General features: G+C 45.1%; 1 protein-coding gene across 14 annotated transcripts in view; it reads left to right on the top strand.

Moving 5' to 3' along the window:
- Positions 1 to 15,817: 15,817 nt before the first annotated feature.
- The window catches only part of PDE8A (phosphodiesterase 8A), a 140,937-nt gene continuing 135,493 nt past the window's right edge, over positions 15,818 to 21,261 (top strand). For 12 of the 14 annotated variants that reach the window (XM_040600734.1, XM_040600737.1, XM_040600746.1 and 9 more), the window contains exons 1-2: positions 15,853 to 16,715; positions 16,960 to 17,490. In XM_040600734.1, coding sequence (XP_040456668.1) covers positions 17,230 to 17,490 — 261 coding nt within the window. In that variant the 5' untranslated portion in view covers positions 15,853 to 16,715; positions 16,960 to 17,229. The other 2 variants (XM_040600736.1, XM_040600747.1) reach the window with 2 other exon arrangements.

The following is a 21,261-nucleotide window of genomic DNA, read 5'->3' as shown; positions in this document are numbered from 1 at the left end:
CTAAATCAACTTGAAGCAATTCGTTTTTCCATTCATCCATTTGGTTCTGCTGGTTTCTTTCGCCGTTGGAATGCTCCATGAATGTCATACATTGAAGGAGCAATATCATCTGTGCAGTCCTGAGTGCGGGAGTACTTGGCACCAGTTCTGCAGCTTAATATGTGAAAGACACAAAGACAGCTGCCAGTTTCTGCGTGTTTTAACTGGTTTAGTTTCTGCAGCTCTGAGCAGAAATGCTGAGGCCGTGGCAGCCACACACAACAGCATGATACCCAGGTCCGTGGTCTCACAGTGAGGATGCCAGCTCCTGAACCAGTAGGACTAATTCTGTCTCAGCCCAGCACTAAGCTCAAGCAAACCAGCCCTTTTGAGAGTCAGGCACACTTTGCCTAGAGGCCAGGCCACGCTGCTCCAGCTGTGCTGCTCGTGAGTTATTCCTGAGCTGTCTCTGTGCAGCGCTTGGCTGATGGTTTGGATGTGCTGGCTTGCTCAAAGCAACGGCACAGGCATCTGTGTTCTCTTGCCTGGTGTGGCTGTGGTATAAGAAATAGGCTACATTACATGTAGGTGACTGGATCTCCTGTTAAAAGTGCAGTGAGGTGCATGCCACATTCTTATGTGTCCGTGCAAGTCCTGCGTTGAACTTCAGTGACCAAAGAAGTGTTGCTGCTTTGCAGTCTGGCCAGCTCTGCAGCACCTAAATGCAAACTTGCATTTGCCTTGGTGTGTATAGCTGGCAAGCACATGTGCTGCTCTTCAGTAACCTTGTTTTGTTGCCCTCAAATCAGGATGAAATTTCTCCAACCTTTGATCTCTTGTATAATATACAAACATCCACCAGATTTCTGATCAATGCATATGTGACACATGCATTTTGCTTTCAGTTGACAAACACAGAAGCTGAAATTATTCAGAAGAAATAAATATCAAGGCCAAGCATAGGAAAGGGTTTGTTTTATTTTGCGTTTCTTTTTTGGGTGAAGAAAAGAATATGCTGGAGACAGATTCAAAGTGAATGATCCAGGTTTTCATGGCAATTGCATCCTGTCTCTAGCTGCTGTAATCATGGCTGATCTAAGCTACGCTGTGTGCTGTGAGGGAAGGAGTCGGGTTCAGGCCTGCCAGAAGGCCCCAAGCACTAAACCTTTCTGTCCAGAGTGGGATATGTAAAACTACAGTTCCCCAGGATTGCCGCCAAATGACTAATCTTGGACACTTTCAGGCATTCCAGCATGTCTGGTTAGTGGTTGCTCTAGCCATCCTATCGTGTTTTTGGGAACCAAATGTCTTGCACGCTAAAGCAAGGTGCGTATTATACAAGGGGTGCCTATAATGGATTTAGATAGAGTTAGTAGCCAGCACACAGCGGCTTTACATCAAAGATAACCAAGTGAAGAGGGAGCACTGTGTATGTATCAAAGCCAGAGACACAGGGGAATCAGACCCCTTTCTACATAGTTTACTTAGGAGTCATGCGAAGGGGAGGGATAGGAAGGAGAGATTTTTAAACACTGAGTGAATTAATTAGTTCATCAACTTCTGTTTTCATTTCCATGCAAGTGACAATTACCTGTTATGGCCAGAGGTGAGCTAACGAGACAGTGCTCTGCAGTAAGCCACTGCTCAGACAAGCATTGCATTATTTACAGTAAAAAAAAGCTCATGTTTTCTGCAGAGAGATCCCAAGCTCATACACTACTCTGTTCCATAACCTTGCCTGTCCAATTTACTAACGGACTCCCTAAAACTGGACTAACTGTGGTGAGGTCCACAGAGCTGTCTCAGGGCATACTCCAATGGGCATTCAAACATCATGTTATAGGATTTTCCTTTTTGTTTAAATTGCAACCTATATTTCAAAAATCACTATATGCAGACACTGATCATCTACTGTACATAGCTTGAATGCCTAAATGTAGCCAGTACATCTGCCAGAGGCTACTCCTAGTTCATGTGAATGCTCCTTGGGGTTTCACTGTACCTCTTACTTCAGTGATAAATTATTGGGGTTTCCAAAGGTTAATCATAAGTGCTCTGCAGAGGAGATGTCCTGTCCAGATAGTACGGTTTCCTTTTAATTGTCTTTTTAAATCTAGCTTTGTTATTATACTGTGGGGTAACGGGCCAAAGGTGGCACTGTGCAGGCTGTGTGGATGAGAGTTAATTGTGCTACAAGATTTTCCTTTTGATTCTGCTTTTTCATCTAAACACTCCTGACTCCTTTCTCCCCTTATATGGAAGCCCTTTGCCTCGTATCTCCTGTTTGCCATCAGTGCTTGATGGGCTTGATCAGGTCACAGTACTCGCCTGTCTGACTGAGACAGCACGGGTAGCTGAGAGGAATGAGCTGACCTCCGCTGCAGCCGGTTGTGTGAGAAGGTGGCCATGCACCGGTGAAATCGGGCTCCCAGCCTCAGCTAATACACAGCATTGCCGTGTCTTTGTAGGTAACACTGAATCTTCTTATAAATGTGTTAAATTTTGTGGTTACATGAATCTATTGTCTTTGCGGAGAATTACAATTCGTAACCTGTTGTACCAGTGCAAGAAGCTGTTGTCATGTTCTAACATGTTCCCCTAAAATACCAGGTGTTTACACAGAGGAGGCTTAAAAGCTCTTTGTCAGGGTCCATCCACCCTGGCTAGCTAAGCCCAATTTTAAACTCATACAGCTCAATACTCATGAAACACACTTTAAAAGAGGACTGAATCGCTGCTGTAAGTGGCAAGAATTAAGGGGGGTTGATGGCTGTGGATGCCACCCAGCAGTTCCCTGACTGGCTGGCCAGGATGTGGCAGGGTTGGGGATTGTCCCCCTGAGCGCTGTGCCCAGGGCAGTGCAGCGAGCCATCCCAAGCGTCGGACAGCCCGCTGGTCCTCCTGGCTGCACTCTGCACCAGGAAGGGGAGGGAGCGCTCCAGCTGCATCCGGCACGTCTGTCTGGCCACAGGAGGCCCTTGAAGTACAGAACAAAATAAATTCCCTCAACCCCAGCAATTTTCTCCAAAGCGGATCAGCAGGCGGCAGGCCTATGTTCTGTGGCTTGCAGCGGGCACTGGTGAGTGTCCCAAGATGCCTGCGTTCTGATGACTATATCCCAGAGACATGTCTCTGGTGTTTTCCTCTGCCCACAAACAACATTGGAAAGACATCACATAGAGGAAATGTTCTCCAAATTATCTCCAATGGCTTCAGTGGCGTTGCTTCTGATCCCAGAGCTCCTTGTCTGGGTACCAGCATCTGAGCACTCCAGGCGATTTGGCTGCAGTGAGCCATAAGCAGGCTGGGAGAGACCCTGCCAGCACACCTCTGTGCCTGTTGCTCATCTCACCAGAAGTGCTGCTCTTGAAGTCCTTCTTGAATAGGAATCCAATTGTTATGCAGAAAATGCCAACAGTTCAATGCTCAAACAAGAATTAGGAAGCCTTTTAAATCAGCAGAGTTAAGAAAATAGATGGAGGTGAGAACTGGTTCCTTGTACAGCTGCAGGGAGGTTCTCTGTGGGTTTCTGAGCTTCCCTAGAAATGTCATGTTATTCCCCATATACGAGTCAGATAATGAGTAAGCCCACCGCACGTCTCCCCAGCTCCTTTTCTGCAGGGGTTCCCATTTGTAACACAGCTGGGAGACATTCCTTTCTAGGGGCAAACCTGCTCTGCTGAATGCCGTCTCACTTGACTGTTACTAGCATTTTCATGATAAATTGACCATCAGAGAATGGTCAGAGAAGACCATCAGCTCTTAAATAACTGTCAGAAAGTTGTTGTGTTTAAAGCCTTCCGGATGATCATTAGACAGTTCAAACCCGTGGCTGGCACCAAGCGGATTTTTGCTGGTGCTGACCAAGATGTGCTAACTCTGGGAGAGGCAAAGCTTTCCTGCGGAATCATAGGTTATGTTAGAAGTACTTTAAGAATATGGAATTTTACTTGGCTATATTAACTGTCTTGAATATATGACTTCCCAGAAACCACTGGAGTTTCAAAAGGTGGATACTGTGGCGAAGGGGCTCAGATTGCAGCCTTACTTCCAGGCAGTGACAAACACTTCCTAGGTGACTTAGGGCAAGTCACTCAATTTATATTTTTGCATCTGTAAGGAATTAGAATCATAAATCAACTAATTGTGATGTGTTTCAGTATGTCTGTGATAGGGCCATATAACTTCAGCTAAATCAAAGTTTAATTTTTATTTGCTGCTCAAGAGATAAAAGAAAGCAGTATAGCAACTGTTCTAGAAGAAAGCCAAGGTTTCTTTAATCTCTTAAGTTCTTTTTTCACTGAAGCAGTTAACAAAGCTTGGATGCAGTGTATTCTGATGTGCATAATTTAGCTGAACACTTTGAATTCTTTTAGTTATATGGCTCCGGTCTGTCTGTTTTTGTTTTACCTTTTTTCCACTGCTGAGCTCCGTAATTGCTCCTTTTAGCCACAGTCACCTAAGGTCAGGCTGTACCTTGCTAAGGAGCCGAACTGCAAACAAGGCTAACTAAATCACGTGTCTCCAGCCCATTCCTGTTATTAATCGTCCCAAGTTCTGGGCCTAGCACTTGGCAGAGCAACAAAAGTAAACTTTTTATCAGAAGTTCACAGTCTCCTCCAGTGGAGGATGAGCGGGGTAGTTCCTATCTTTTTTTTAAGAAGGTTTTAATATGGGAGCTACCTCAAATTTATTTCAATAATGAAGAGGGAACAACTGTATTTGAAGACCAGTGTTTGTGCAGTGTGAATTTAGTCTGATAAAATTATGTTTCACTTCCCAAAACATCTTTCAGAGTGCTTGCATTAGTAAATATACTGTCATTTTAACAAGTATGGTGCTGGCTTTAAGCTGATGAGAAAATGGCCAAAGTACGTGCAGTTTATACTCTGACAGGAAGGTACTCTAGGTACATGAGGGAAAATGCTTACAATGTATTTATGAAAAATAGACTAATACTTCTGAGACACAGGGTGAGGAGTTACTCAGCATGCTTTGGAATGGCTTGTTGTGTTCAGGCGTCCCCCAGAGTCGCTGTGACAGCGTGCAAACTGTTTTGTTTGGTACTGGAGTGGTAGAGCCCTGCAGCCCAGCTGAGTCTTCCTGTGATCAACTGTTGAATAAGAAGTAGCGGCATCCACAAAAAGTCCATAAAATATAAAGCAGAAATGATTAGTGTTTGACAGAGAGGAAAGGGAGTTCAAAGAATGCTTCTGCTGAGGGCTGGAGATTGTAATGACATCCACACATCTGAAGAGCAACATCTAACAGCAGCCTGCTTGCTTAGAAATAGCTGAACTGTATTATCACCTGCAATGACATTGAAGTATAGTTTCCAAGACTGTATCCCTACTAGATTGCCCTAAACAATTCTGGGGAATTTAGCACATCCACCTCTTCCTCTAATAGGCAAAATCTTTAGGACTAACAGGAAGCTTTTAAAAATGTGGCTAATGCTGTGTTAAGATTAATTTTGCAGCATTGTGCTAATGTACAAGAAACTGAAACTAAAGGCAGAGAACAGAAGTGCAGGTGGCTGATCTAATGGAGTTCTCTGTGCTAATGAAAATGCAAAACTACACTAAACGGCCAAATAAAGAAAAGCAAATCTGATTTAAAATTATCTTAGTTTGCCTAAGTGCCATGTTGTGACCACGAAGGAGACCTTTAAGAGGCATTCTGGGTACTAACCTCACTGCATTGGAGATATGAAATCAGCAGGTGTGAAAGTCTGGGGTTTCTTGGAAAGTAATCTTGCGGTGAGAAAATGCCTCCTGTTTGACCAGCACTAAAAGCCTGTGACTGAGGCTTGAATCAACAAGCTATTAAGGGCTGCAGTGAGGTGATGCCACCGTGCTGCTCAGGAGGAGCTGTAAGCTCCTCCCAGTGCACCTGCCCAGGATGCTCCAGCAGCCCTGGCTGTATTTTAGGGTCCTTTGTATCCCAGAGAGTCACCTTTTGGGGATGTCTCATTTCTTTCTTCACCACTGTAATGAACACCCAACACAGCTAGCCAGAAAGGGATAAACAACAATGTGTTTTACAAAGCACATGCAATCAAAGGATCTTACCTAATCCTGTGTGTCAGTGATTTCTGAGTCTCTAATGTTGTAGGTAATTCGTACAGTGATGAATATCTCTAACGACCATTATAGGTTAGTGCCTTTTTTCCAGTCTGAAATGTGCAACAACTTGCACTGCCAGTCAGGAAAAGTTCGTATTTCTCTGGTTTGTTTGGTAAAACCAGTGTCTGTGTGAAAGAAATTGATGTATTGTATGCCACATGTACACTTACAGCTTCTCTCCAAGCACAGCAGTTCCAAAAAGCCCTTGTATGCTAACTTTCCCCTGTTATTTAGCTTATAATATTAATTAAAACTTGAACGGAAATGCTATGAAGGATGGGTTTTACTATATTGCTTTTTTCTTAATTTGTTTTTCTTTTTGATCATCTGTTACATGTGAGGTGAAATACCTCACAGCTGGACACATAGTTTCAGCTGTGAGATGCCTCCAGGTTTTTTTGGGGGGTGGGTTGTTTTGTTTTGTTTTGTTTTGTAAATGGGCAATCAGTTTAAAAATCAAATTTTTTTTGTTTGGCAATGGGGCCTTGCCCTGCATCCTTTCATTGCTGCTGCTCCAAGGCAGGGGGAAAACTGGGACTGGGCTTTGCCTAGACACTGAACTGTCTGTGTAAGAGACCTGTTATGTCTCCCCTCACTCCACTTCTGTGGGGCATTCGGTAGAGAGCTGAATATTGCAGTGCTCAGTCAGTGGCAGGTATGAGTTCAGGGTAATCTGCTGCTATTTTGGGGGGAAACCTGCAAAAGGCAGTGAATGTGTCATGGTGTCCCTCTCCCAAAGCTTCTTAGAAATCCCCTCTAGATGGGGAGAGCGACCCAGGGCAGAGGCCCCAGCAAGGCTTGCCCACCCGTGCATGATGTGTGGGCTAGTTGGGGCACCAAGTGAAAACTGAGCAAGAAAGGTGGCAGCTCTGGGTGCAGCGAGTGGGGAATAACGCCCTGTGCCAGCCCTAAAGGAGCCTCTGGATAACCAGCAGCAGCTGAGTAGCTGAGTACCACACAGCTGCCATCACTGCAGCACAAGCCTGCGCTCACACTCAACCTGCTGTGGGTAAGCTGAATTTAGAGTGTTATCACTTGCAGTATTTTTCTTGAGTACCTCTGTTTCTTCCCAGTGGAAAACTGATGATGCTGGGATCTGCTGTTGCTGATGAAAACAAGCATGTCTGTGTTTGGAAAAAGATTTTGTAGTGGGGTTATTTCAAGTGTTTTAGAAAGTGTCTTATGTAGCAGATGTCCTTCCTTTTTTTCTTCTCACTTTACCCCTCTCTCTCAAAAGGCTACATAGCTTTTCCCATGTGAATCTATGAAATGGGCAGTTACTAACATAGTTTCCTTTTAAAAAGATAATCACTTTAGATCAGATTTTGAAGTCCTCAGGACTATGAGCTTTTTTTTTGAAAAAGTGGTTATTTCTTTTGGTACGTAAGACTGTCAAAGGGAAGATGTGATTTTTAGGTGTTTATACCAGCTGAGCAAGAGGGAAGTGGTCTGCCTGGGGGTCTGAAGAGATGTCATTTGCATGGGATGATCCTGACCTTCTCAAAGACTCTGATGCTTGCCTAATGAACTTCCAAGAGTGCAAGGAGATGAACACATCTTCCATTGTTTTGTCCATATTGGTTTACTTGTTGTGGTAGTGAATTGAAAAGTGGTTGTTCTGACTTGGTTGTTTTAATCCTTTGCAAAGCTAATCTGTGCACTGGTTTCCTCTGAAACTCCCTGAAACCAGAAGTGTAAACCAGATTAGGGCTGTGGAGAAAGGTGGGTTTAGCACTTGTGGCATGTGAGATATAAAGGAAGGAGTGGCCACCACCGAAGTGTGAGGGGCCTTTCTGCAAAGGGCTAGGAAGTAAAACTGTGTATCAAGGAGACAAAGAGATGGGATCACAGCTTATTTCAAGTAAGCGGAGGTTAAAAACCCTCTGAACAGAGGATGAGGAGCCCACTCGCTTGGGCACAGTTAAGTGCAGACTCAGGAGATGTTGCCAGGGCGGATATAAACCATGAGAACAGCCTCCTCCAGTTCATCAGATCAGCCCCTGCCCCGTACATTTGGAGTCTCTCATGAGTTTAAAGGACATATTTTAAAACTATTTTTCAGCTCCGTTCCCAAACCATTTTGGTGACTTTTTTTTTTTTTTTTAATGCTTGCTATTGTGACTGCTACAGAGCCTGTCAGCCCCTGCAGCACCCAGCTGTGCTGGCTGCAACCATAATTCACAGAAACTGCCAAGTGCTGTTCTGCTTAATATGACAGATCCTTCCGTGATAGCTGTGCTACAGCCAGCCCTGGTGAGCGTGTTGGGAAGGATGGTGCCCATGTGGGTAAGATTTATGTTTGTTAGTGGTGTGGTGAGTGAGCCTGCAAGCGTTGCTTTCCCCTTTTCAAAAACTCAGAAGATTTATCTCCCCCACACATCCTGAGTCTGCCTCTTTTATTTTTTTAATAGCTGTCCCCAGAAAACTGACATGGTTGGGTTCCTCCACCTGCCCTCAGTGTGGTTTCTCCTTATCTCTCCCCAAAATTGTAATCTCCTCTTGCAATTCATGTGGTGTTGCTCTTCCTGCTGCTCAGCTGGACGTGCAGACAGCTGTAAAATGAAGTTTACAAGACTCATGATCTACGAGCACTGTGCCATGGCACTGCAGAGGTCGGATTCTTGTACATTGCTCCTTACAGCTGTCTGCACACAGAGCTGCATGCAGGCAAGTGGCAAGGAACACGACTTCCCTGATGGGAGCTTACAGAAACAAGAATACGGTTGGAGAAATAGGGTGAATCATGAATGAAACATTACTCACAGAGCCTGATTGCAATGTAAGAACTGGATGCGAAGCATTCCTGGAAATAGGGGTACATTTGGAGAAAGTAATGAATTGCACAATCATTTCTGTGTTATCTGTTTGATGGTAGAGTATGCTTCTCTCTGTTAATTAAGGGTTCAGCTACTTGCAGATGTAAGGATACTGCCTGGCTCCACAGAAGGACCTAACATCAGGGAAGGATTGTACGTAGTTGGATATGACCGAGTGTATTTAATTAAAGGTATCGGTTTGGCCCAAAGAAAGGAAATGTACTTGAGAATACAGCTAACAGCTGTTAAGTATTCAGATGATGTCCTGTTCCCTGTCTTATATTCAGACATGTTTGTAGGATTAATTTCTCAGATGTTTGAGTGATCTAGGAACATAAATCTCACAGCCAATACATGGGATTTTTTGCTATTGTGAATATATAATAAATTACTGCTCAGGATGACCACGGATGATGGATCTGTTCCTTAAATAATAAATTCAGCAACCATGAAAGCCATCTGTTTCGCAGGTGTACAGCATGTCTTAAAGAGTAATTGTGGAGAGTTTTTGAGGTCCTGCTGCTGCCATGCTGCAGGGGTAAGTTTCCAGCTCTGTATTTTGTTGTTCTCTTTGCCACTCTTACTTCATCCGTCTCTGAGAAAGGTTAAGGATGCAAGTCTGTGGTTTTGAAAGTCTATCTTGAGTGAGTCTTCCCTCATTAGCCTGAACTGATCTGCTGCTGCTGGAGTAGGCTGGCAAAGACTAAGAGCTTGTCCTTCTAGCTTTGATGACCAAAGAAACCTGACCTACTGATGGAGTTGCTTGTTTCTTTTACTGATTTTTCTTTTACTTTCTCTTACTGGATCCAGGCAGGCCACAATGTGATATAGGGTGTTATGGCATCAGGAACCAGTTTAGGAGTCTGACAGGTCCTGAGGCTGGGGGTCACTCTTGGGCTGGGCCAGAGGCTGGCTAGTTAAGAGATGGGATCCAATACCCTTGGGAAGCAGAGGGACAACAGGCAGCGAGGCCTGTAGGGTGCAAGAACTGGATATAACACTCCACCTAAGTGGGTTCAGTTTTCTAGCAGAAGGACCAGTTCTCATCTTTGGTTTAGAAAATCACAAACTGAAAGGATTGCATCTAAATGAATGTAAGTTAGCTTAAAAATACTTGGGAAGAGAGAAGGGAAAATTCTCCAAGAGGGGAACAGCTAATTCTATGGTCACAGCTGGCTGGATGGCACTGTGTATCCAGATAGATAATCCTGCTTGAGAAGCACAGGATAATTACAGGGGAGTGGGTGGGGACGACAGTGCTTTGTTCCTCCCTTCCCCACAAATTTTTTGGCTGACTTGAGGCGAGGCCAGGCGGTGGGAGCTGTTGGAGGCTGCTTTGGCAGCTCACAGAGCGTTCCTCCCTCCCGCTGAGTTCTGGGGTTGGCCCTGCTGGAGCAGCTGGGTGTTTGTGCACCATCCTGTGGGTGCTGATCCCCCAGGCTGTGCAGGGCTCCCCGGCTCAGGGTCTGGAAGGACGAGGCTTAGGTGGTGGTCTTCTCTAGGTAGTGAGGACTTAGCCACTTGGGAAGAGAGGACTGGGAGGGAGAGGAAAACCTGTGAGACTAGGATAGTGGTAAGGGCTCTGTAATGTGCTCTGGCCCCAGATCAGTCCAAGGATCTGTACCCACAGTGTCTAGAGAGATCAGCAATGCTGTGGGTGTCAGTCTCAGCTGCCTCCAGATCCAGTCTGCTCCTTTGGGGCAGAGGAGACTCAGAGAAACCATGCTCTCACCCCTTTTCCCTGCTTATGCCTTGCTCCACTGAAGTCAGGCTTCCTCTAAGCCTGCTGTAAGCCAGCAGCAGCAGAAGCCCCATGCCCAGCCACTACAGTTGGGTGGCAGAGAGATCGGGTCACCTTCGCTCTGCATCTGCTGTGCAAGCAGATGTTGCTCTTGGTTGACTTGGGGAGAGCCTACAGAAAACAAAGTAGAGAAGGTATAACGCTGGAGGATGCTTGAGAAGTGTTGGACAGATGGACAGTTGTGAAACCAGAAAAAATGGGGGGCTTTTGTGGGAGATTTGAGGGGGCTGACTGAGCTTTTGGGAGATCATAGAGGCGAGAATTGGTTTGGGGCTGGGTGAAGGCTTTGATCTGGTGGAGGGAAATGGCAAGAGAAAGCAGATGACAGAAGGGGTACTTAGGAGGAAATAAAAGGATCTGAGGAAAAGGTAGGAAGAAGCAAGGGAGACAAATCTTTAGGATGGAATGGGGCTAGGAAAGACACTTCCACATTGTGGGACAGCAAAGAGGGTAATCAAAGTGGAAAGAAGGTACAGTGGAGATGGGTGTTACATTTTACTCCCAGAAATAGTGTCTGTCCTGCTGATCACTGAGCAGCAGTGAGTATGATATGTAAACTACAGCTGCAAAAGCCATTTTGACACCAGTTATGACAATGAAGCTTGTACGTACATGAAGTATCTGAGCTTTAGACTTGAATATCTTTGGTGCTAGAGTTGAAAAAGTTGCTGACTTAAGACTGTCTTGAAGGCCCTGATTTCCAAGCGGTACAGACAGTTGTCTGTGTTCTGCAATTGCAATTACGCAACAGCAGCAAGCAGCCAGCCTGCCAGACCTTCAGAGCAGCACTTCTGTCAATTGCGTTGGGGTTTTTCAGGACATCAGGAAAACGATGCAGGAAACAAACCCACTGTACTTCTCTACATTCCAGGGGCTGGAGATGATCTGCTTCATGGAAAATTTTAGACTTGTCTCGTGTCACCTGAAAATGCCCAGTTCCAGGATACCTGTCACTTACACACAGACAAGCAGATGTACTGTACTGTGTCCTGCTCGGGGTGTGTAATGCTGATACTAACCTGTGGCTAAGGCAGATTGTGGACCCTCTTTTCTCTTCTAGAATACCTTGGGTCTGGAGAGACGAGCTCTGTCACAGCTTTCATGTGTCAGTAGTTAGCAGTGTCGAGTCCCTTCAGCTGTTTGTGTGCTGGCACATTTTCCACAGTTCCACCTTTCCCTCCCCACCGCCCCCTCCGCTGGCCTAAGGACCAGCAGGATTGCCTAACTTTTCAGAAGGCCAAAAGACACAGTTGGAACATACAGCTGACTTGGGGGGAGAAGCAATTAAAACCACACAGAGTAATCTCATCTCCAGATTGCTGCCTTGTGCAGGACTGCAGGCACGCTTGCAGTGCCATTGCTGAACAAGCATTTTTTCAAAGCATGCTGATATTTGTTGTTCATGCAGGTGTTAGTCCGTCATTTCTTCTGCATTATCCTGCCTGTCAGTGTCTTGGACATCTGAAATATTATCAGAATTCGATTTTGGCAGCAAACTTTTTCTCCCGGCCTTCATATGCATTTTTGTGTAACTGGACAGGAGTGAGTTGTCCCAGTGTTTGTGCACAAACTTGTATAATGTGCAATGGGAAATGGTCAAGGGTTGTGTGAAATGGGTGCACACTGCTGATACATCAAGGGGAAGTGCTTTTGCTTATAGAAATCTGGGGGAAGATAGCAGACTTGGGGGGGGCTAGTGGCAGAGATCTGGGAGTCAGTGTGTTTGTTCAGTCTTTTGTCAAAAAATGCACGATCTAATGTAATTTGTCCATGAGATGGATGGGGAAGTGGCTGAATACTGTAATTTTAAATCCTGTTAAAATGTTAAGCTTATGTATTTGTTCTCTAAATATTTTGATCTTCGACAGCACCCGCTTGCCTAGAGACCAAGCCAACAATCATTCCAAGCTCTTTCCTAGCCTTCTTTCTTATTCTGTAGTCCTGAATGAAATTCAACCTTATTCTCCATAAATAACCTTTCTCATTCCCCAGCTGTCTCCTACAGCTAGTTCTCCTCTGACCTCTCACTTACTGACTGTGTACTGACCTTGCGCTTCCCCCACAGCTCTAATCTGCCAGCGTCTACACTCCTGTTCTTCCTCTGCTCTATTGCATTATTTCATTTCTTTTTTAATAATAAGGCCCACCATTTCCTGAGCTGCACTTCAGCAAATAAGCTTGAACAAGCCCCTTTATCCACAGAGTTCATATAGTGTAGTGACAAATAACTACCATCGGCAGTGATTTTGACATTTTCACCACTTCTGATTCTAGGCTGTAAGTAAATCTATACTTTCAACTGTATTTTTCTATTGGCGATAAAAACCAGCACCACTGTTTTCAAATCTAAGAGAAAGAAGCCAATTCCTTGTTCCTTGTTCAAATAGAAATGTTTCTCTTTAGTTGGATTTTCATCAGTATAGCAACAACTCCAGTGATTTCTCAACGGCTTTTATTAAACTACTAAGGGATTATTCAGGCATTTTATGCACACCTCATCCTCCCATTAAAGGCAGTGTGAGTTCTCATCTGAAAAATTTGCAAATAGAGGGTTTTTTTTGTTTGTTTGAAGTTAAGCTGTAGATTGAAACAATCAGAAACAATCTGCCTAGGGTTAGTTGTGGAAAAATTTTGGGAAAAGCAGCATTCCCCCCTACCTGCATCAGTATTTGTCTGTCAGAACTGAAGTATTGGTTGAATGGGAATTTGCCTCCAAAATGGAAAGCAGAGATGTGTTTAATATCAGTATTTTTTGAAATGACACCATGAAATGCGTGTTTCATCTTTGTGTAGCTGCAAATCAAACCCATTTGCTTTACAAAGTAGAAGGCTTAACTCTAGGTGTCAGCACTGCAAGCTGAATGTGGAGCTCTGAAAAGGAAATTTTGCTGTCTCTGACTCCTCCAGTGTCACCAGAAATAAAGTGCAATAGCAGTTTTGCTGACAGATCCATTAAGGCTGAAGAAAAGGAGAGCCCACACTTGTGGTTAATGGCACATGTAGGAATTCCAGCATTCTTTTCTTATACAGCCTCTTTCTAGCTGCACTTAAGTGTGTTTCTATTAATGGGATCTAGTAAATAATGTTTAACATAAAGAAGAGAATGAGGACAAGATGCCCACTGTTTAAAGCAGGTATGTTAAGGCTTTCCCTTCATTTGTTGTTAAGTGCTTATCTTTAGTGGGCATCCAAAGTGATGAGAGCGCACAGGAAGCCAGCATGTTTTTCTGGTTCTAACAGGCTATATAGATCAGCTAAATTAATGAGGTGGATGAAGTTTATGTGACTACTGTTGGTTATACTTGAAATTGCACAGTAGCAGAGACATTGGGGAAGGAAAGACTCGATTTTCCAGCCCTTAATGCTAGCAATTATGCGAAGTAAATAAAAGCATTTTGACGGTGCACGTACTGTAGCTATCTTGGAAAGCCACGTTTCTCAAGAGCACTGAATTTTTGGCTTTGCATCTCCTAACCTTGTGCTCTCATCTGCATCAAGTGATGCTGTTACATACATGAATGAAGAGCTTCTTTTTGCCATTCTTGCTGTCAATAGTCATCACTTATGTGCAAATTTTGCTTTTAATTATGCCCTGATCGCATTTGTTACGTAGTTAAGGTACTGCTCAAAGGCTGACTGTTCTGAATGCACAGAAGTGCTCCTGCTGAATTGGCTTCTTCTGAAACACTTTGATTTCTGACAGGGGAGCACAAAAGCGTTCATCATACAAATTTGGAGTAATTTATGTAGTTTCCTCCTGTGGAACATAATTTTCCCCTCCTCAGGTGCTGGAGCTTATTGACAAAAGTGAAGTCTCTGCTATTTGGTTTTCACCACGCTCCTAAATGTAAAGTTTGATCAGGCCTTCCATAATCTGCCGTTGCCTCTGAGCTGTTGCTCAGCCAGTGAAAACAGGCTGTACCTCAGAGAGGAACCTTGGAGAGTCAGTGAGAGTAAAGTTTGGCAGAGCTATAAATGACATGGTGAAAAAAAAAAAAAAAAGGCACATGTGGAACACTGATAGGGCTCTTACAAGCCATCAGATTGTAAGGTCTGCATTGTGAGTGTGGTCTGTGGTAGAGTAAGGTGCTGTACATCTGTTGTTGGACCCCAGCGGCACTTGAGCAGGTTCTTCTGCAGCAGGAACTGGCCTGGCATTGGGCACAGCGTGGCAAACCGCCTTAGATGCTCTGGTTTGTCTCTTAAAGTATGTGCAGACATCTAGTCGCAAACACATCTATACCACAAGGAAATATAGCTACTTCCATATGATACAGAAATGAAAAAAAGTTTATTTTATGTACGTATTCCAGAATAAGCCTGTATGCAGTTCATTTTCCATGCCCTAGGGTCTGGCTCCACCTATGGCACCTTCCCTTTTCAGTCTTTGCACCCAAAAATACTTTCAATGAAATTGTCACGACCGGAGTTGAAAAGGAAGATGAGTGGAAGCAACAGCCAAGCCCAGACTGTGGCTGGCTCCTGGTCCCTGAGGAGCGGAGCCCCGCGCCCTCCCAGGGAAGTGGCTGGCCGGCTTGCCTAGGCCGAGCTCCCGGCCCCGCGCTGCCTCAGGAACGCTACAGGTGGATTTTGTTGGGTTTTGTTGTGGGTTTGTTTAACCACAGAGTAAGCAGCCCGCTGGGCACGGAGCGGCCGGCACCACGTACGGCACCGCCGCCACAGCGCCTCGCCTCAGCGCCTCGCCTCAGCCCTGGCGCGCGCGGCCCGCCAGCGGCTCGTGCTGGCGCTCCCGCCCCTCCCGCCGCAGCGGCCGGGCGCACGCGGAGCGGCGGTTTAAACTTCGCTCGCTCGGGCGGAGCCGCGGCGCGGCATTGGCCCTCGGCGGCTCATTTGCATTGACGCAGCGCGGGCCGGAGGTCAGCGCCGCCGGGTGCTTTTATTGGCTCCGCCGCTGTCAAGCGCCGGGGCCGCGCGGACGGGGGGCAGCGCGGGCGCGGGTGGGGGGTGGGGTGGCGGGGGGCGGCCGCGGCGGGGCGGGGGGCGGCGGCGCGGGGGGGGGCGCGCGGGCGGCCGTGGGGCGGGGCGGCCGTTGGGCGGGCAGGCGGGCGGGGCGGCGGAGGGGCCGCCGCCGCTGCTGAGGAACATCAATAATAACAAGGTGAGCGCAGAGCGAGGGAAGGCGGCTGCGAGGAGAGAGGCATTTCCCTTGCTGCAAGGGATGCAGACACCACGGCCCTGGGAATTAGAGCTCTCACCGCTGCAACCCTTTCCGCCGGGATGGGACGCTAGGATCGTTTTCTTTCTACTTCTCGATCTTTTTAATTTTTCCTCCTTTTTTTTTTTCTTAAATTTTAAATTTTTTTCCCCTCGCCGTTTCGCATCATTTCTCTGACCAGAAAATCCCCCCCAACATGGAGGCCCTTTGATGCCTCTGCCAGCGGAGCCGGCTGCTCCCGCGGCTCTGGGAAGCCCTCCGGGCCGTGCCCCGGTTCTCCGAGGGCCGCCCCGGGCGCTGAGAGGGGCTACCCGCCGCCCGGCCCGCTCCTGCCCCGCGGCGCTGCGCCGGGAGCCCGCGCCCCGCCGGGCGGGATGCCGCTGCGGCGGCCGGGGAGCCCCGCTGCCGCCTGACGGGGGGCGCTTCCTTCCGACGGCGGGACCCTGCATGTCACCCCCGCGGCGGCCGCCCGTCCGCGACGGAGGCGGTGCGGGACATGCCCAGCGCGGCGTGAGGGGCGCAGCCGGCTCCTGGGGGCGGCGGGGCGATTTCCCATTATTATTGTTATTTTTTTAATTATTTATTTTGGCCCCAAAGCACACCCCCGGCACAGCGCGGCGCCGAGCGGGACCGCGAGGAGTAAGCGCCGCTTGGCGGGGAGCGCGGAAGACCGAGGTGGGGAGCGGCCCCGCCGGCCCCGGGTTAATCGGTAACGCTGTGCAAACCCAGGTGGAAAATGCGCCCTGCTCCGGACTAGGAGGGAGGAGATGGTGCAGTGCCCCCGGCCGCTCTGAGCGCCGAGCCGAGAAGACGCTGGGGTGTGTGTGCGTGTGGTTTGGGGCTTGGGGTTTTTTGGGGGTTGGGTTTTTTTATTTTTGCTTTTTTTTTTTCCCCCGGCCCTCCTTTTTCTTTCCTTTTTCTTTTTTTTTTTTTTTTTCCTGCTTTTCCCCAGAAGGAAAGAAAACCCTATCAAGATTCTCAGATGGCTTAGAAAAATTAATAATAATCTGTGAAAATACGAAGTCGACCGGTTCTTGATTTCCCCCCTTCCCTCCCCTCCAGCTCCCCAGCCCACTGCTGTGATTGAGATAAAAGGACCCGTTTCCTGGAGGACGAGGAGAACAGACACGTTTCTGGTGGTGTAGAAGGGACCGATGGCAATGCTTCAGAGTGTAGCGGAGACGCAGGAAAGAGGTTCAACCTGTTAAAAAAATTAAGCAGGGGGAAAATACCAACGGGAAGGAAAGATACATATATATATATATATATATATACACACATATATATATATATACACACAATTTAGAAGTATTCCCCAGGTGGCCACAAAGCATGGGCTGTGTTCCAAGCACCAACCTCTCTGACAGCAGAGTGATCTGTCACAGTAGCAATGAGTCTGAGGAGTGCAATTCCCCTCACCAGACCAACACAACCATGTCTCAACAGCAGCAAGGCAACCCCGTCCCAGGATTATTCATTAAATGCTACAACACATCCACTTATGAGGTGAGGACTAATTCCTCTAAGAAAGACAAGAGGGAGAACAGCCAGAGCATGGAGGCAGAGGCCCAGACCAGCAGATCCAGTGTTAAGGTAAAAAGGGTGCTAAACATAAGCACTGTTTCTCTCAGAACACGATTTGGCTGTAGCGGTTTAACCCGAGGAGTTTCCCTGCCGAAGCGATACGTTGTGGGGGAGCTTTTCCTGGCTTGAGCTGTTACTTTCGTTTATAAGCTAATAAGTCTTGTGAAACAACTTTATAGATGTTCCCCAGCCTCTTTCTTCGTTCCACAAAATGAGCTTTCCTAAAAGGAGTTGTGCAGTTGTCCCCTCAGTCCTGCAGAGTCTGGGGTGTGGGTCTTGCCTGTGAACGCGGAGGGCCCCTCTGTCCGTCCGTGGGGGGACCCTGAGGTGCATGAGAGCTGCACTGCCGCCGACTCCTCTGTTTGACATGTTTGTACTAGGTTGTCCAGTGTTGCTGTTTGTGCTTGTGCTGTGTGGAATCAGAGGCAAATCGCAGTCTGAAGCGATCTGCTAGCTGGGCTGATCAATTTGCATACCTCTTCCATTCACAAAGTTGAGAGTGACGGCTGTTTTTGCTCTGGGTACTGATTTACAACTTTTTGACCTTGTCTGTTGCTGCAAATAAGGTATTTTTTGGAGGTTTTTTGCATGTCTGTTAGTGTGCATACTTTTGTGTAGGGATGCAACAGAAGGCTGTATGAAGTCGACAGATATACTGAAAAAAATTGTGATTTGTGATTTTTTATTTTTGTAAAGTGAGAGAGTTAGTGATGTGGGGTGCTTGCTTGTCTGTTTACTTTCTATTGATGGCTTGTTTGTTTATGGGTTGTGCTTTAGTTCCTAATGCTATAGGTTTTGCTTGCTCTATATCTTGCTTTTTCGGAGGAACTGTCTCTATTTTGTAAAAATAAGTAATTGCAAATATATATAAAAACAAATCAAATTGTAGTAGCCCTGGGGATATTATATAACATGGCTGATCTGCTCTGGGTTACCGTGATAAGAGCTGAGATACATATGCCATAAATATAAAATACAAGCTTGCGTTGCAAGCAAGAACTAGCTAAATGTCAAGTGTTTTGCAGAATTGCAGAAACTCTAATGAGCTGTAGCTTTCTTAGGATTTTTACATGCTCATTAAGATGGCTTCTAGAGTACTGACCTGGAATAATTTTCTTCAGTTATGTGGGTGATTTTTTTTTTTTAGTTGTTTACCTCCAGATTTAGTAATCTCAGTTCATAGGAGTTTAAAAAGAGTCTAGAAAATGAGAAGACACTTTGCAAGTATTGAGTTGGAGGAGGAATTAACAATACCTAAGAACATGTAGATGAATGGTGTTAAAACTAAGCTGAATTTTTGTGTTAATAACACTGTACAGGAAACTGAATGTTACAGCCCTGTTCCATAAGTATGTCTATCGTATGTGTATATTTAACATTGTAACCACAGTAAAGATACTTAAGTTGTCATCAGAATCCTGATAGTTGTTTCTGAATTTTTAATAGTGATTATAATTGCACATCACAAAATCTAAACCAAAAATATTCTTAAAATTTATATTCTTGGAGTTTGTCTTCTGTGTGGTTGCTTATGGGGGGGGGAGGGGAAGGAAACAATTCCTGAAGCATGCATGGGAAGCTGTGTTAATTTTGTTAAGTTTTATTGCCTAAGAACTTTGTAAAAATTCTTGTTACTAGGTTTGGATAATTCAGCCAGATGCTGTGCGGTTGATGTTGGTTCATATGCATACTGTAATCTCATTGGCAGCCATTCTGATTTTTATCACTCAGTCATACTTTCTGCCCTTGTCATCACTCTAAGCACATTGCTGTGAAACGATGGGGTTTGAGAAGTGAGAATGGAATTCTGTTTGTGATCAGCTGAATACAAAATCTGTTGGACATTACCACATCTGCATGATTTTCATGTGCAAAATCCTATAATACTCTTTAGAGCTATAAAGCAGCATGGTGTTTCATTCTCTGCTTTTACCATTAGTGTGTACAGTATGATCAGATTTACAGTTCTTAGTGTGCTAGACAACTGTGTTGTCTCAGAGGTTGTGCTGGAGAGAGGGATATGCTATCCTGTCACTGGAGAGCAAGGGTTTTCACAGTACAGTGAAGTTGTTTGGAAAGAAACAAAGTGTGGGAACGTTGAAGATATTGGATAGGACCCTGAAATTCCTGAAGCCAAAAGGAGTATTGGGCAGGATGTTGTGCTGTTCTGGAGTTAAAAGGAATTTTGATTTGAGAAAGAACTGTAAGAATTAAGGTGCTACTAGGAACTACTGCTGTTCTTCAGAGGGTGTAGTACATGCTTTATGGCCCCTGGGATACCCTCACACAAACACAAGATGCTACAAACTTTTTGTCCTTTGCCCAACGGTAGTGTCATCAGAATTTGTGTGAATAGCCAGTAACCTGCCTGAATGGTATTTCGACATGGTTTCAGGGCACTTTTATTGAAATTTACATTTACAGTCTTTTGTTGTATATGCACAGATTAAAGCCAAGAGAGTCCTGCGTTAGGGCTAAGAACAAAACTTGGCCCGGGTGTAAATCTCATATTTTCACTTTGGTTGACATTAGCATTATGTTTATTAAAAATATGCATAATAGGTGGTGCAATAGATTTTATTCAATGTTTGTTAGCTGTAGTGCACATTTTTTCAGTTCAGAAAGTGTCATAAAAATAACCCATGCTAACTGTAAAATGGCATTATATATATATTGCTAATTAGCCCCCAGAATTACTCTGGCTTTATGTTTATGGTTTATTATATCCTCCTTCTGGTCAAATAGCAGAGGATCATTATCTGGATGTGTGGTGTGAACATATTATATTTTATGATTTGCATCAATTTACAAACTGTAGCTAAAAAAGTTACCTGTTCATTCCTAATATGGAGACCCCTAAGTTTATTGATAGAAAATCAATTAACAAAGCAGAGCAGTCCTGAAAATGTGTACATGCAGAGATAAATGTCATATATGTCGTATATATGAGTTTTGGTGATAGTATGTGAGAAATGAAGGAGCTCTTTTAGTAAATTATATTTGGTCATGGCACCTGTATCTCCATCCTTAATTAGTATTTTCATATGTGGCTTTCATTTGGAGATTTATGAGCATCTTGGAATAAGTGCCATATCTAAAAGTAAATCAGCCATAAAAACTCTTCCCCTAATTTTCAGTATATTGACTCCACAGCTTAAACTCTACTTTTCCCAGTAAAAGGTGAACAAGACTTAAATGTAGTTGTAAAAACAGTGACTGGGGTTTGATTGTCCAGGGCTACATTACAAATATCAAATGACGCTTACCCAGTACTGGTGCAAAGGAGAGTTTTCCTGATTTTATTATTTATTTTTTTTTCGTAGCTCTAAAAATCTCAAGGAAGTGGACTCAAAATCGTGATAGTCTTTTCCATATATATTAGTTATGATTTTATTTTTCAGACATTTGCGTTGTACAGTAAAGGGGCTTGGCTTCACAGAAACCTGCTTAAACACCTTCAGAATAATACCTCTGTTTAATCTGTAGCATAAGTGGAGTAAATGCTGGAATGGTATAAGGACTGCATGGGTATTTATTTAAAATTGGCTTGGGTATTCATAAGCATGTGCTGTCCCAACATCACATGTCTGTGTGTGTGTGTCACTCTTCTACAGTGCATTAATAAACACTGTAGCACATACATTGCGCGTTTATTTTGCTCTGTCATTCTTTTACATATGTGAGATTTCCTTCCTCTTCTCTTGTATAACTCTCCCTGTCGGGTGTACTTAACACAGAAATATGTGCGTTTGAGTGCAAAAGGATCAGAAAGTAAATCCA

The sequence above is a fragment of the Falco naumanni genome, chromosome 7 (genome assembly GCF_017639655.2).
Source record: "Falco naumanni isolate bFalNau1 chromosome 7, bFalNau1.pat, whole genome shotgun sequence".
Lineage (NCBI taxonomy): Eukaryota > Metazoa > Chordata > Aves > Falconiformes > Falconidae > Falco > Falco naumanni.
This window is presented reverse-complemented; position numbering and strand designations above follow the sequence as displayed.